The sequence below is a fragment of the Ovis aries genome, chromosome 23, assembly GCF_016772045.2.
Source record: "Ovis aries strain OAR_USU_Benz2616 breed Rambouillet chromosome 23, ARS-UI_Ramb_v3.0, whole genome shotgun sequence".
Taxonomy (NCBI): Eukaryota; Metazoa; Chordata; class Mammalia; order Artiodactyla; family Bovidae; genus Ovis; species Ovis aries.
In genome coordinates, this window is record NC_056076.1 from 50,594,321 (window position 1) to 50,611,340 (window position 17,020).

At 53.1% G+C, this 17,020-nt stretch overlaps 1 protein-coding gene across 1 annotated transcript in view; it reads left to right on the top strand.

Moving 5' to 3' along the window:
* Positions 1 to 14,932, top strand: part of MAPK4 (mitogen-activated protein kinase 4) — a 173,299-nt gene extending 158,367 nt beyond the window's left edge. Inside the window, exons 3-6 of the mRNA XM_027960753.2 lie at positions 2,433 to 2,577; positions 4,065 to 4,226; positions 8,112 to 8,313; positions 11,983 to 14,932. Coding sequence (XP_027816554.2) covers positions 2,433 to 2,577; positions 4,065 to 4,226; positions 8,112 to 8,313; positions 11,983 to 12,694 — 1,221 coding nt within the window. The 3' untranslated portion in view covers positions 12,695 to 14,932. The remainder of the gene's footprint in view (positions 1 to 2,432; positions 2,578 to 4,064; positions 4,227 to 8,111; positions 8,314 to 11,982) is intronic.
* Positions 14,933 to 17,020: the final 2,088 nt, after the last annotated feature.

Below are 17,020 nucleotides of genomic sequence, written 5' to 3' on the forward strand. Positions count from 1 at the left end.
CTAATGGGATGGAAAAGAGTGCTCTCTAAGGAACTGGGGCTGGGGGGTGACCCGAAACTGGCAGAAAGGAATTGTGTGAGATAATAGAATTGTTAGACATCTTGATTGTGACGGTGGTTACACAATTCTATACTTTGTCAAAACTCATGGAGCTATACACTAAAAAGTGAATTTTACTGTTTATAAATTATACATCAATAAACCTGGCTTTTAAAAAAATTACACTTGCCAATCCTTTCCGGAACAAGGCAAAGCGTAAGCCAAAAGCCATCAACTTTTGTAAACTCCTCACCCACTGCTGAAAGTGGGAACTGGATCTGCTTGTAAAATCAGGTCTGTTAAAGAAAGGGATCAGCGGTTCCTCCAGTAGGTGCCCCATTTTGAAAGGGCTCAGACCATGCAAGACTTTGCTTACTCATTCATCCGTCCATCCACTCGACAGTGTTCACTGGACATTTCCTAGGAGGGAGACCTGGGACAGAAACGAGCAAGGCAGAAATGGCTGTGAAACAAGATACAGCCTCTGCCCATGAAAGGGGAATCGTCCAGTGGTCCCGGGGGTTGGATGGATGAGGCAGGTGGGATGGGAACTGCAGAGAAGTAAAGTGCTCAGTCATGTCCCACTCTTTGCCACCCCAGGGACTGCAGCGCCTCCCCCCCCCCCAGACTCCCCTGACCATGGGATTTTCCAGGCAAGAATACTGGAGTGGGTTGCCACTTCCTCCTCCAGGGGATATTCCCTACCCAGAAATCAAACCCACATCCCCTGAATTGCAGACAGTCTTTTACCACTGAGCCACCAGGGAAGCCCCAGAGAAGTAAAGAAACAGTGACGAAACAGGGATGGTGGAGCTCCTGGCAGGGGGCATTCAACTTCACCCCAGGGAGCCGGGGAGCTTCTGAGAGGAAGCAGGCCTGAGTAAGTTAGCCAGGAAGGACAGCGGGTGTGGAGACACCCATCCCTGGAAGGTGCACACGCAAAGGCCCAAAGGACAGAGGAAGGAGGCACGTTTTAAAAATTACGAGGAGCTCATTTAGGAGCCTTGAGGCTGGGGAGTGGGGTGCTCTAGTCTTTTGTTCCTTTCTTCCGCCAGTTTGAGGTCCCGCTCGGAAGAAACATGTGTCACCAAGGAGAGGAAACTGCCATAATGGAGGGCTCTCGGGTTTTAAACACAATAAATCTTTGCTCAACAAGTGAAGAGATTTCAGATTAACTGATTAAAAGCTCCTGGGGACTTGCGCTTCCTAACTTTTCCTCTGTTTTAACCTGGGTCTGTGATACTTTCTACTTTAGCAAAAAAGGAAAACTAGATGCCAAATTGGAAATTACAACAGCAAATAACAAAATGTTCCCTAGACTCCCTGACTGGATACCCCTGGTGCTGTCTGAACTCGACCACCAAATAGGTCTGCTTTTTCACTTTAGAGAGACTGTTCCAGGTAATGCAAAGAGACATTTTGCAGATTTCACTGTTGCACATGCTTTCTGAATTACACAGAGAACAATTTCCACATGGCCTGGCTATATTTCCCTAAAGCACCTATGACGTCATTATTTCCCATAGGAAGGGCTTCCACCCCAGGCCACACACTGAGCAGTGGCTGAAACCAGCTAGAACACCCACCCCACACTCTGTAGAATTCCCAGAACCCTCTGGGCCAACCAAAGCTGTGTCCAGTCTGCCTTTTAGGGCTGCTCCCCAAAGCCCTTCACTCATACCCATGATGAAGCTGGCTTCGTCCATTCCCAGCAGAAGACTGGTGTCTGGCATTGTAACAGAAATAATTTAATCATCAGCACCAAAGCAACTGGCTTGATTTCAATTTTCCAGCTATTTCTGAGATTCAGCCCACTGAATAAATGAAATTCCAGTTTCTCATCATTACTCTGTTGATGGTGATAATGAACTCGAGTACGGCTCCTGTTTATCCATCTTCTTACTAGATGAGGGTAGAGTGTTATGTGTTGTCACATCAAGATGGGCTAGGAAAGCGTTGCTCCTTAAATAGTGGCAACCTGGATCCCATTCCACAGAACAGAACTCCAGGGGCTCATAAGATTCCCCCACCAAACTCTTTGAGCCCCTCAAACCTGCCTGAACCCCTCTAAACAGGTTATCAACAGGAAGGATGGAGAGTGAAAGAGGTCTTTTCTCCCTGAAAAGGGACAAGAAGAAAGGTGTGGGAGGGAGTGATGCTCAGTCATGTCAGACTCTTTGAGATCCCATGGACCAGTTCATGGAATTCTCCAGGCCAGAATACTGGAGTGGGTAGCCTTTCCCTTCTCCAGGCAATTTTCCCAACCCAGGGATCGAACCCAGGTCTCCTGCACTGCAGGTGATTCTTTACCAGCTGAGCCACCAGGGAAGCTCTGTGGGAGGGAGGGTGTCCATAAATGACTGATCATTGGAAGCTGGGGTTTTGTCTTCCAGGGTTACCTGTCAGAAGGGCTGGTAACGAAGTGGTACCGCTCACCACGCCTACTCCTCTCCCCTAACAACTACACCAAAGCCATCGACATGTGGGCTGCCGGCTGCATCCTGGCTGAGATGCTCACGGGCAGGATGCTCTTTGCTGGTAAGCTGCTACCCGGGCCACCCTCCTGCCCCTCTGCTGCAGCTCAATAAAAGGGGGGTGGGGAACACGCTAATCACAAAACCTGCTATTCTCCTCTTTGAGGTTGCCTCTGACTTTGACGGCACTACTTGGAGGCAACTTGTTATCAACTATTTCAGGCAAAATTCTGGAGAGGCAAAAAAAAAAAAGAAAGAAAAAAAACTTCTTGAGCACTAAACTTCCAAAATCAAGAAATCATGTCTCTTCAAACACCTGGAGATTAACCCGTGAAAACACCCATCCTACCTTTTCAGCTCCTTTCTCCCCTCTCCCTGCCACTGTGAGAGGTCAATCAGGAGTGCTCATTCAGAGAGGGGACCCAACCAGGCTCCCAGAGCCCCTGAACTGACCCTACCTGAGTCCACTGCAGGGAGAAGCCAAGTGACTCCTTCAGAGCAGACGCTGATGCTTCGGCACTTTCTGGGTCAGCATTCACAGCATTCGCATGAGCTTAGTGCCATACAAGGCATCGCCAGGGGAACACGGGAGACCCCTGCCCTTGGCCTCCAGCTTCTGGAAGACTGGGACCCCACGGGACTCAGTGATGGCGGGGGTTGCTCTGTGCAGCTGGATGAGTCAGGAAGGAAGACCAGGCTGGGTTGGATTCAACCCAGTAGAGGTGAATGGCAAGGCTACTCATGCCAAAAGGGAAAACAAAAGGAATAGGATGGCCCAGACACCAGAGAGGGCAGCAAAGATTCAGACCTGACCCATCCCAGCAGCATCAAAGCTCTGAAACAGCATCAGCGATGGCCTGGGTGTGGAAGAGGACTTGAGTTTCCGAGAACCAGAAGCCTGAAGCTTCTTATGGGTGAAGATGCTATTCATTCCCAGCATCTAGCATGATCCTTGGCAGGGAGAGGACACTCCATAAATCTTTGTTGAATGAACGAATGAGTGAGTGAATGAGGGCTTGGATGAGCCATTCCGTCCTGTCCCACAGACCTGGCAGCCCTGTCTTCCTCCCTCTGCCTGGAGGATCACCAGTCAGCGCACTCATGACATGTCCCAAACTTCATTTGCTATTCCTGATTTTTTTGTTCTCCTCCTAATGGGAACCCAAAAGGTAAGACTCATTTTTAGCCTTAAAATCTCTTCCTCCCCCAGCCTGGTAAAGGAAATGCACAGAGGTGCATAGGAAGGAACGCTTGGAAAGCCTCGGGTAGGGCTGCTCCCATCATTTTAGCGTGGGCTGACTCAGGCTGTATGAGGCTGGACCATTCCAGAGGCACAGAATGCTACGAGAATGGACGGGGCCCCAGAGTCTACCCCTTCTTTCTGCATTTGACCAAGCCCCAGAGACGGCAAGCAACTTGCCCACAGTCACCCAGCAGTTAGCAGCAGAATGAACCCAAGTCCCCGGGCTCCCACTGTCCTAGGCGCTGGCGGTTCCACATCCACCAGCCGGGTGGGTGGTACGCGTAACCATCTGGCATTTGCCTCCCCAGGGGCTCACGAGCTGGAGCAGATGCAGCTCATCCTGGAGACCGTCCCCGTGATCCGGGAGGAGGACAAGGACGAGCTGCTCAAGGTGATGCCTTCCTTCGTCAGCAGTACCTGGGAGGTGAAGCGGCCGCTGCGCAAGCTGCTCCCGGAAGTGAACAGTGAAGGTACCACCGCCTGACTGCAAGGGCCGGCGTCTGGAGGCTGCGCTCTGCGCCCTGGCTTCACCCTGGGGCCCAGGGGGCAGGCAGTCTTTTCCAAAAGGACCAGAGTCCCTAGACACAGAAGCGGGGGACCCCCTGGCAGCGGGTCTTCGCCCTCGCTCCTTCCAGACCGAGTTCAGCCATCAGGCCACCCTCAAGGCAGTCACTGCTGGTCCTCCACACTCAACCCTGATTTTGCTTCCTTTTCCTTCTTTCTCACTTGCCTCCCTCCCTCTCCTCCACCTCCCTTTACTTTTTCCTCTCTGGAAGGCATGGTACGGTTTCATCAGCTTCGAAGTCTGATCCAGGCTCAGCTCCCCGTTCCACCAGTGACTAGCTGTTTGGCTTTGCGCAAGCTTCTTAACTTCTCTGCATCTCAGTTTCCCTAACTGTAAAATGGATATAATAATACATGCCACATAGGGTCATTGTGACGAGTACATAAAATAGAGTTTGTGAAGTCCTTGACATAGGATAGTTTCTCCATTATCTGAGATTTTAGAATATCACCAGTCTCATACTTGCTAGAGGCTTCCTTGTTGCTCTTCAGTTGCTAAGTTGTGTCTGACTCTTTGCCACCGCCTGGACTGCAGTAATGCCAGGCTCCTCTGTCCTCCACTTTCCCCCAGGGTTTACTCAGATTCATGTCCAGTGAGTCAGTGATGCTATCTAACCATCTCATCCTCTGCTTGAAGAAATTCCTATATCAGACAGGATATAGGTTTGGCCAATTGTAAGAGAAACCCAGATTCTCAACAACTTAAATAACATTTATTTCTTATTTAAGAAAAAAAAAAAGAGTTTATTTCTCTCATATAAGAATCTAAAGCAGACAGTCCAGGGCCACTGAGGTAGACCTGGTCTACAGTCATCCAGGGGTCCAAGCCCCTTCTGTCTTATATCTCTACCACCTTAGGGTGTTGCCCTTACCCCTTGGAGGAAGGTGGGGGAGGAGGGCAGCCCCTTGCCTTTAATGTCATGAGCCAGGATTTGGACACCTCACCTCCATTCATGTCCTGTTGGCCAGAGCATAAGCCACCTGGCCCCACCTCACTGCAGTGAGGCTATGAAATGGAAACTTACCCCACTGCCACTGTGTGTCCACGTCCATTACTATGGAAGAGGAGAACAGACATGGGTACCAGCTACTGTCTCTGCCACACTCCTCCCCATCAAGAAACCAAGAACTTGGACTAACAGTGTCTTTGGCCATGATCCCCTGTCAATCAATAAACTGTCTTAGCTTCCTCGTCATCAAGGGAGAGAGGCAATTTGATTCCCCACAAATTAAGTCTCAGCCCGTCCACATTTTCTTTGATTCTTGGGCCTCTGTAGAAATCCTGCCATGTGACAGGAGGTTCAGAATTCTCAGGAATTCTGGATCAGGGATGAGTCATCCGTGTCTCTTCCCAAACCACCACACACACAGCAGCCCCTCTGAACACTGTGGGCCTGCCTCAGAGAAACCAGAGAGATGATAGATGGTCTCCCCGGGAAGACGGACACCTGTCAGAGATGAGCAGATGAAGGAACACATCCTAAGGAGTCAGCGAGAGCCCTGGGGCTTTGGGGAGGGCGTGAGAGCCACTGGGCACAGAGAGGGACAGAGAGCCGACCTGGAGAGCTGGTGAGGACTGGGATCAGCAGGATCTGATTGTCTGAAGGGAAGCCGGAGGGGTGAGCGAGGCCAAGAGGCCACAAGGCCCTGAATGCCCAGGCGACGTGTGTGGACTGGATCGTGGAGCCAAACAGAGGTTCATGAAAGCCGGGCTGGCTTCACCCTCCCAGTGTGCCGGCTTCAACCACAGTTCTCTTGTCCGTCTCTGGGCTTGAAAAGTGACCCCAGTCAGCCTGGCCTCAGGGGAGAGGGGTACGGTTGAAACGAAACTTCAGTAGGGAAAGGGTGTCACACCCGCCTGCCCCAAAGAGCCAGCTGCTGTCCCTCGGCTCACCTGGGGCTGTCCCTCTGAGGGCCTGCAGGCCTGAGAAGAGGCTGTCTCTCTAACTATCCCCCTCGGAGGCACGAAGGACACAGTCTGGGTGGACTGTGTCCCCCAAGCAGCCGCCACTGCACAGCTGAAGGACAAGGGAGCAGCCCCGAGACCTCACCCACAGGGCGTTCAGTCCTGAGCTCCGCTGACAAGAAGCAACTACACCGCAGGGGACAGAGCCGATGAGGAAGCCTCTACCCAAAACAGGGAGAGGAGCGCTCTGGGTGCAGCAGGGGTGAGGGGCCCTGTCCCCACCCCGCCTCTCAATCACCAGAGACGCCCCTCCCTGAGAATCCTTCCAGAAACCCTGGGGGTCTGAGAAGCCCAGCTGGGAATCCAGTGGGGCCACATAAAAGTCACATGATTGCACAGAAGCCTCAGTATATCAGAAGCACCAAAAACCCCACAAAAACGTGTGGGAGGTTGAACTTGAAGAAAGAGTTGGGGAGTGAGGGTGGTGGTTATGAGTTAAGGGGAAGCCGGTGCTATAGCCAATAGACCTGAAATCTCCATGGCCTACCTGCTAGCGATGTAGGCACCGATCAACTCAAGTCCAGACAGAGGGGGGCTTCTGCCCAGGACACGGGCCTTCTGCCATCTTCAATGAGAGCTTCCAAGGCTCCCCCGGGCACCAACTTCCAGCTGAAGCCAGAGGCGGGAAAGAGAGCAGACACATGTGCAGGAGGTTTTGAAGAAGGTGGCCTTGATCTGCCAAACCTCCAGGGGCAGCTTGTGGGAGAAAGAGCTCTGGACCCAGGATCCCCGGGCTGGCAGGCTCTGTCCCCCCGCCCTCCTCCATGGTGACCACTCTCACTCAGGCTTTCTACTGCTGAGTCCTATAGGAGGAGGGTCCTCCACCAGCTCCCCCCACAGCTGCACTCAACTCACGACACCTGACGGTGGGGATGGAGATGTCCCTGCTTCCCCCCTCCAGGTGGGACCACCTCTGAGATGCGTCCCATGCTGTCTCTTGGAGGACCCAGTGGAACGGAGCCCCAAGTGCCTTCAGGAGGAACTGCTCACTGGCACGTCCTTGGCTGGCTTCTCCCCCCACCCACCCCCCACCAGTGCTTCCTGGGGTCGCTGCCACATAAAGTGCCTCCACCCCATTCCTTGTCTCTGCAGAAATCCAGCCAAAGGCAAAGTTCTAGCCCTGACCTCCGGTAACCAATGGTGACCTTATCTTACAAGTCACTGCAATCCCTCTGTGTGTATTGTATGTATGTGGGCACTCAGTCATGTCCGACTCTGCGACCTCATGGACTGTAGCCCGCCAGGCTCCTCTTGTCCATGGAATTTTCCAGGCAGGAATATTGGAGTGGGTTGCCATTTCCTGCTCCAGGGGATTTTCCTGACCCAGGGATTGAGCCCACATCTTTTGCGTCCCCTGCACGGACAGGCAGATTCTTTACCACAAGCACCCCCTGGGAAGACCGTAAACCCTCTGAAAGTGAAAGTCTCTCAGTCATGCCCGACTCTCTGCGACCCCATGGACTATACAGCCCATGGAATTCTCCAGATCAGAATACTGGAGTGGGTAGCCTATCCCTTCTCCAGGGGATCTTCCCAACCCAGGGATCAAACCGGGGTCTCCTGCACTGCAGGTGGATTCTTTACCAGCTCAGCTACCAGGGTAAGCCCTCTGGACCTCCGTTAATTCTTTTGTGGAGTCAGAAAGCAGCATCTGCTCTGAATTTATCCCTAGACTGTGGTGAGGGTCATGAGAAAGGGAACGGGTAAGAAGCCCTTTCACAAATGGAAAAGTACAGACACTCGGGGGCATCCCCAGGCTGAGGAGTCTCATTCTCACTGTGCCAAGGGCACCAATGACCATCCTGTCCTGCTCTGCTCCCCACAGCCATCGACTTTCTGGAGAAGATCCTGACCTTTAACCCCATGGATCGCCTGACCGCCGAGATGGGGCTGCAGCACCCCTACATGAGCCCGTACTCTTGCCCGGAGGACGAGCCCACCTCACAGCACCCCTTCCGCATCGAGGATGAGATTGACGACATCCTGCTGATGGCCGCCAGCCAGAGCCAGCTCTCCAACTGGGACAGGTGCGGCTCCAGGGGCCCCGGCCCTGGAGGTTGGGGCCCACGACCTCATCCCCCCATCTCTACCTGCCTCTGATCCTCCGTGACTCTCCTTCTGTCTCCTGAGTTCTAAAGTCCATGGGGCGCTTTCCCCAGCTCGGCTTCCTGCCCTTCTCTCCTTGTCCCTAGATGCTCGTTGTAGATGAACAGACGCGTCCTGCGCGTGTGGTCAGGGCCTGCCTTTGTGCCACCCAGCCACCGCACCCTCTCTCCCCACCCCAGGTGCACCGCACACCCTGGGTTCAACACAGAGTCGGGCAAGCATTTCATGCGTACCCACGGCCGGAGCTCACGTCTTGCAGGCTGGGAATTTGCCCCAGAAAAGCAAAGCACAGCAATGTAAGAAAACAAGGTGCAATTCCCCATCACACACCACCTTCCTGCTCTTCACATCCTTTGCGTCTCCTGCGAAGCCAGTAAAGGAGGCACCATTATCATTATTGCCCACTGATACACGAGGAAGCCACAGCTCAGAGAGGTTAGAGACTGGTGTAGTGTCACAGGGCTAACACCTGGCCATGAGGGGCAGTCCCCTGTCTCATATCAGACACCGCTAACACTCGCAGAACCCTTCTCTCCTAAGCTGGGCCGGGCCTCAGAATCCTTCTCAACCCAGTGTGCCCAGAAGTCACTACCAATGAGTCACAGCTGGGGAGGAGATACGTTTTTTTGTTTTTTGTTTTACAAACTCCACATAAGCACACAGTGATCTCTCAGGGCCCTTCCCGTTCTGATGTTCTAGATCAGGCAGCTAAACGTTTAGGCATCACCACCTGCTAATTCTGGGAGGGGAGTGATGGTGGCTGCTCCGTTTAGAAACAGAACTCGAGGGCTTAGCAGCTAGGACTCTGAGGGGGCTGAAGTGGGAGCCCTGCTGCTGCGAGAAAGTGACAGCTGGTTACAGAAGTGACAGATGAGCAGTGTCTCCTTTTTGGTCATTTGACAGATGATGGGTTTCAGATTAAGGAGGCTGCGATGGAGGGTCAGGGCCACCTTGCTATTTTGGGACAGGCTGGTTGTTGTCGATGGTTGTTATCAAGTGTTGCCAGCAAACAGAGATTAACAAAGACCCTCTCTGCTGCTCCCATGCTAGGCCTGCCCTTGACTGTGCTCCCTGCAGCCCCGCCGCCTCCACTCCACAGGGTTTAGGGCACAGCGCATTGCGTGGCAGGGTTCATCCATGCTCAGCACGGCTATGGCCTGAGGCTGGCGCCAGGAAAACTGTAGCAGGGTTTCTTTGACCCCTGCCCATCAACTCTGACCACTTCTAAACCTGGGGCACCTCTGCTCTGACTTTCCCCATCACACCTGCATGATAAAGGCGGTGACAAACCCCTGCCCACAGGCCCTGCTGCTTTGGGAAAGCTGTTGACTTCTGAACGCTTGTGTCCTCACCTATGGAGGAGGTGATAATACTCCACGGGGTTGCTCTGGAGACTGCAGACAACTTATCGGGTTGGCTGAAAAGTTTGTTAGGGCTTTCCATTTCCAAGCCCGAACAAATTTTTTGGCCAACCCAGTACACTTGGCCCTTAGCAATGTAGCAGCCAAAAGCAGACGACATCCCATTGGGGTGTTATTAAATGCTATCACAGAGCTGCAGAAGAATGGGATGAATATGAGCTTTTCCTTTTTGAATTATGCCCAGTCCAGCCAGTGTAGAAACTGGCAAGACAGTTCAGAGAGTTACGCAGCTGGAGCACTCACAGTTCACTGAAGCTCTGAATCCTCAGGAATGCCATCCGCACACACTCATAGTGGGCCAGGGTCCCAGCCTAACCTTTACCAAGGTACTGGTCCTGGTTTGAGGGAGTTCTGAAACCTCAAACTAATAGAACTTTCTTTCTAATAGAACTAACAGAGCGTCCAAAAGTGACGCTCTTCACAAGTTCTTCCTCCTGAAATCTCTGCCGTTTCAAGGACCGTCATGGGAGGGGACAGTGTTCACCTCGAGGAGTGACTCCTGCCCTGATGGCATCAACAGGCAGAACTGGTACCTTCCTGTGCTTCACAAACCACAAGGCATGGACCGCAGCTGCCTGCCCGCCCGGTTACACAGCCAAACTAGCCTGCCCTTGGTTTTTCCTGTGTGAGCACTCCGCCTCCTGTTCCAAGAGGCTTCCTCTGGGCTCCCTGCCTCCCCGTCCCCTAAATTCCGCATAGAACACCTGACATGGAGAGGGCTCAGCCCAAGCTGATGGCCTACCCACCTGCCCTTCACTGGGTAGCTGCTCTCCAAGGCCCCAGGACAGTCAACAGAGGGCAGAATTCCAAGGATTCTTGGCCTCTCTTGAGGGTGCCTGTAATCTTTTGGTACGCCCCACCTGCTCACATCTGCACAAAGTCCTGCAGAGCCTCCAACCAGAACCACTAGGGCAGGGTTCTTAGCTCTGGTTGGAACTTAGAAACACCTGGAGAGGTCTGACGAACACAAAGCTGCAGGGCCTTTACCTAGACATACTGAATCATCATTGGAGGTACAGGGCGGGCATGGAACTTTATTTTTAATCCCCCCCCCCCGACACACACGCACGCACACATACACGCGCACAGACACATACACACACAAGTGATTCTAATCTGAGCCCTGCTACTCAGTGTGGGCCGTGGACCAGCAGCATCACGTCACCTGGGAGCCTGTTAGACACGCAGATTCTCAGACCCCACCTCATCTACTGGATCAAGATCTGTGTTCTACAAGGTCCCCAGGTGATTTGTGTGGACATCACAGTTTGAGGAGCACTACATAGGTGGATCCACTAGAAAATGCATTCCAAGGTGACAAGGATTTTGTTCCCTGCTGTGTCTGGTAACGCCCAGTTCAGCACCTGGCACAGGGGAGGTGCTCAAGAAATATTTATAGGGTATTGAATGAATTGGCTTCCAAAGAGGCCCCAGTGGTAAAGGGCCCGATAATGCAGGTTTGATCCCTGGGTCAAGAAGAGCCCCTGGAGGAGGGCATGGCAACCCACTCCAGTCTTCTTGCCTGGAGAATCCCATGGACAGAGGAGCCTGGTGGGCTACAGTCCATAGGGTTACAAGCAGTGGGACACGAATGAAGTGACTCACCATGCGCACACAATGAATGAATACTATACATATATTCCATGAAATTCTCCAGGCCAGAATACTGAAATGGGTAGCCTTTCCCTTCTCCAGGGGATCTTCCCAACCCAAGGATCGCACCTAGGTCTCCCACATTGAGGGCAGATTGTTTACCAGCTGAGCTACAAGGGAAGCCTATCCCTTGTAGCTGGAGCCTGGAGTGGGTAGCCTATCCCTTCTGCAGCGGATCTTCCCGACCCAGGAATCAAACTGGGCTCTCCTGCAGGCGAATTCTTTACCAACTGAGCTCTGAGGGAAGCCCCTTGAATACAAGAGGAAACAATCAGTCCCTCCACTTGCGCTCTGGGGACCTCACCATTACTGTTCCTTTGTCCCATGTCCCTCCCACCTTGGAGGTGGGGGACAGCAGGAGCTGCGGGGGGTGGGGGGGGGTACTGGGAAGGAATGGAAAGCCTGGCTGCTGAGGGGCAGACAGTGATGAGGAGGTGGCTCCCTCCGCAAAGCCACCCCAGCTGGAGGGGCGGGGAAGAGAGGGGTGTCAAACGGCCATCCCGTCTTACCCTGCAGGTACCCCGTGAGCCTGTCGTCGGACCTGGAGTGGCGGCCCGACCGGGGCCAGGACGCGAGCGAGGGGCAGCGCGACCCGCGCGCGGGGTCGGCGCCACTTGTGGAGGACGTGCAGGTGGACCCGCGCAAGGACTCGCAGAGCAGCTCAGAGCGCTTCCTGGAGCAGTCGCACTCGTCCATGGAGCGCGCCTTCGAGGCCGACTACGGGCACTCCTGCGACTACAAGGTGGGCTCGCCGTCCTACCTGGACAAGCTGCTGTGGCGCGACAGCAAGCCGCACCACTACTCGGAGCCCAAGCTCATCTTGGACCTGTCGCACTGGAAGCAGGCCGCCGGCGCGCCCCCCGCCGCCGGGGTGGCCGGCGTGGCCGCGGTGACTGCGGACCCCGGGCCGCGTGACGACGAGCCGGCCAGCCTCTTCCTGGAGATCGCGCAGTGGGTCAAGAGCACGCAGGGCGGCCCCGAGCGCGGCGCCAGCCCGCCCCCCGACGGCCCAGAACGCCGCCTGTCCCCACCTGGCCGCCCGGCCCCCATCGACGGGGGCGCCAGCCCGCAGTTCGACCTGGACGTGTTCATCTCCCGCGCCCTGAAGCTCTGCACCAAGCCCGAGGACCTGCCGGACAATAAACTGGGCGACCTCAACGGCGCGTGCATCTCCGAGCACCCCGGCGACCTCGTGCAGACCGAGGCCTTCTCCAAAGAAAGGTGGTGAGGGTGGAGGGGCGCTCCAGGCCGTGCCCCCGGAAACCATCCGGGGAAAGCCAGCCCTGGCCAGAGGGGACCGCCCCCCTGGCACCTCCACCAGCCCTTCCACCCCATCTCTGCTGCCCTGGGGTTAGCGGAACAGGAAGGATCCGAGGAGCGAGAGGAATGTCCATTTCTTAAACTGCCTTAATAACTAGCCTTTAACCTCTGGGAGCGTGTTTGAACAGGAGTCTAGTTTTTTTTTTGGGGGGGGGGCGGGGTTGATCACTTTCCCAGCAAAGAGGAGGCCCTTGTGTTTTTATCAGTGGTGGTGCGCAGGGCAGAAAGGTCTTAGCAGTCAACAGGCCCCACCTGGGTGGCTGTCTGGAGAGGAACCTGGCAGAGAGGGTTGGAACTCTCTAGTCCAAGCAGCCTCAGCTGACAGATGAGAAACACAGTGAAGTCCAGAGAAGCCAAGTGACTTGCTAATAGGATCGGGGCCTAGTCGGTGTCAGGGCAAGCCTTGAATCCCAGTCTCCTGGCCCCCAGGCCAGTGTCTGTCCATCTGTCCACTAAACAATGTCTTCCTCTGCTGGGGTCACTCTGGCCTTTTTCTCAGAAAACTTGGTTCAAGATGTTTCTTCCCTGTCCATTACCAGCTTACCCATCTGTGTGCTTTTACTCAGAGCCGTGTCCTGTGAATTCTGAAACTGGACATTGAGCCAGCTTCTTTCCCGTTGTCAATAAGTGTATTTTCTTTTCCCGGCTCCTCAAGTACTGAATATTCCCATTTGCCTCACCCCAGTGTGATCTGAACTCTCGGCTTCAGATCAGACCAGTTTGGGATCTGTGGGTAAAATCACCCATCCTCCCAGGCCTGTGCACACACCTTTTCCAGAACTTCCTATGCATTTTCCTGACACACGCACAGACACAGTGACAGCTCTTGTTCCCCAGGGAATGCCGTACCCTGGTGAGTTTGAAGACAGCAATTCCAAGAATCCCTGCAGCCTGCCCCGCACCCGTAGTACACACAGCCCCACTCCAAGCCTACCTTGGGAGCTTGTTTTCTCAGCCCAAATTGCCCCTTTGGAGGAAAGCAGTGAAGTGCCTGCAACAGAGCTGATGTGCTGGGAGAAAAGCTCTCACACAGGACCCATTGACCTTCATTAATTCTGCCCTTGGTTTGATCATCCATTTAGCCCCAGCAAACAGCAGGCCCTGAAGAAATGTACTGGAGAGCGAGGGGCCTTGGGGACAAGGAATCCAGAAAGGCAGGAAGGTCTGAAAAGTGGGGTGCTGACATCAAGGGTCCGCAGGGGTCAGGTACCAGCATGGGGGCCCCATGACAAAAGAAAGGACTCGAGACCACCATGTCCTCCCTAGCTTAGGCCAGGATGAACTTGGAGCATGCCAAACCAAAGGTGCTGGAGAAGGCGATGGCACCCCACTCCAGTGCTCTTGCCTGGAAAACCCCACGGACGGAGGAGCCTGGTAGGCTGCAGTCCATGGGGTCGTGAAGAGTCGGACACGACTGAGTGACTTCAATTTCACTTTTCACTTTCATGCATTGGAGAAGGAAATGGCAACCCACTCCAGTGTTCTTGCCTGGAGAATCCCAGGGACGGGGGAGCCTGGTGGGCTGCCGTCTATGGGGTCGCACAGAGTCGGACACAACTGAAGTAACTTAGCAAACCAGATGTGCACGCGTTCACAGAGCCTCAGGGGATGGTGTGTAGCATGGCAGGCCCTCTGCAGAGGCATGGAGTCCAGTCCCCAGCAAACGCTCTTCCGTTTCCACCACTGGCGTTCAGCTCCCCCCAGAGATGCCCATAGGAGCCAATCTGTAAACAGAGGATCCCCCAGTGTTGATCGTAGGCTGTGTTCACCCTCACCTCAACAGCACCTGAAGTCTAATCAGCTAACTAGGATCTGTACATTGAAACCTACAGCACATTAGAAACTTGTATTTAAAACCAGTTAACCGTACTGACCGATTTTTACCTGGGAAATATGTAAATATGAAGTGTTGGGGTTTCTTTTTTTTTTTTTTAAGAAAAGGAGATGTTCACCGCTCTCACGTGCCATTTGTCCTCAGAGGGCGGCTTTACTTTTTTGGTAAAGGAACAAGCTGCTGATCTTGACAAGGAGTTCATATATAATTGTTATTACAGAGGAATTGCTATTACTCATGTTTTAAAAATATCTATTAAACATTATTAAACTTGATCGGGATGGGCCAAATAAAGTTTTATTGGAACATAGATTCATTTGTTCGTCTACTTAGTCTTATTCATTTGCATGTTATCTGATCCCGTCTTTAACAGCAGTTGAGTCATTGGAACGTGGCTGGATTCTCCCTGTACCTGTGAAGGCAAGGTGTTTTGAGGGGTTGCAAGTTGAAGGGGAGGTGAGGAGAGAATCTACAAAGATTGGTAAAAGGGGAAGACATTCCACAATCACCTGGGTCAGGCCCAGTGTCCACCTTGTATGTCTCAAACCATCTCTTGGAGCCAACTCCAAATCTTCTGACCGAGGTTGGTTGGTAGTCCCACAGCTTCCTCCTAGATGAAGCACTGGCTTAGTTTCCTTCAAAAGCAAACTCAGAGACAGAGAGTCAAGTGCAAGTAATTAAGGGGCGGGAGAAATGACTTCAGGAGACCCAGATAGGTGATAGGGAAGTGATGGGGAGGGAAAAGAGGCCAACAAGGGTGCATGCCACCACTGTGGGCAAAGCAGCTCGATCCCAGTGGGGCGCTCGATTAGAGAGGAACATCCACCTCGCCACCCTGCGCAGCCTTGGAGGAGGACCACATTCTTGGTCTGTTACTTCCCAGCACTCCTGGCCTGTCCTGCACTGCAGCAGAACCAGTTCCAGCAGCCAAGGAAAGGCCACAGACATGAGGACACAGGTGCTGGCAGGGGAAAGTTGGGGTGACAAGCGCAGAAAGACAAGGACCAAGTAGATCTTGGTAAAGCACCAACACGTGCAGGCGTCAGCAGCCGGATTTAACGCGAAGAGGGTTCACAACACCTGTTAGTGTTGGCAATACACTCCGGGTTTCTCAACCCCTCCTATCCCCTCTTGACTGCCTCCAAGAATTAAAACCGGTCACAGGGCAGGAAGCTGCAGGTAAAACTCCAGTACGTCGAGGTGAAAGAGGCTGGAGGTCCTAAGGTGACTGCTACCTAAGCTACCCATGGCTTTTCATTTCAATCTCCTAAACACCCCAAGCCCAGCATCTGTGTCCCCGCCACGAGTCCCACTAATCCAACTCTGGGATCAGCAATCCCTGTCACTGTTGAGAAGTTTCAGTGTCAGACCAGTGGGGGTCCTTGTGTCAGACCCTACTGGCAGAGCCTATGGTGTCCGTTCAAGAGTTGTGCATAGGGCCGCTTTGACCCTTGAGATGTGAATTTTGCTAAGAACTTCACGAAGATCATGAAAAACATTCAAAGTTCAAGTTCCTTGGTTTCCGCTGATGTCTCTTTCTTGCTCTGCACGTTCTTGACTAACAGGTATGTTAACACTCTTTACACGTTGACACCTTTTAGCACCCAGTGGCTAATTCCCACGGAAATGAAATATGGCAGGGTTCTGAGTACAATCGTGGTCAGGAAACAGAGCCCAGCCCACCAGACACCTGCAGGTGCAGTCTCCTTGGTACAATGCTTTGGCTGGGCAACTCAGCTATATTCTGGGTCATTCTATTTCATGAATAGCGATTGGCTTTGTTTCTACTCGCAGCATTAGAGTGATTATCAGTCTCAAGGTCCTTACTGTGGGATCAGATTGGCCCTTGGAGCACCTACCCCACCCCAGTCCCTTCCATCAAGCTTAGTTGACTGGCTTGTCGAAAATAGGCTCTGCTGTGGGAGAAAAAAAACATGTGAATGAGAAGTTTGTGTCTGAGAGGCAAACCGCATATTCAACTATTGTTCCATCCTGTCTTTCAGAACTCTGGATCAAAGCAAGACTTAACATCTTCTCCACTTTAATTCATGGGCTCAGTACTAAGATAGAGCTTTAAATGACTGAGAAATTCCTTTGCAGACACAAAGACACCGCGAGCTGTGCAGAGATGCGTCAAAATATGGTTGTGGGGGTCCCAGTGGCCATCAGAGTTTGGTCACTACTGTCCTGGCTTCGTTCTTGGGAATCTTAAGATGGGGATTCCTTAGCAAGTGATTGATGGAGGAGATACCGGAAGATGAAGGAGGGTATGGGACACAGAGGAGGGCTGGGGACGAGTACTCAGCAAGCACACGGTTCAGGCGAGAAACCAGCTTCAGCTTGACCCCACGGAGAGCTCTGCAGCGCAGATTGCACTGTGGAATTGGCCCCACCTTGAAG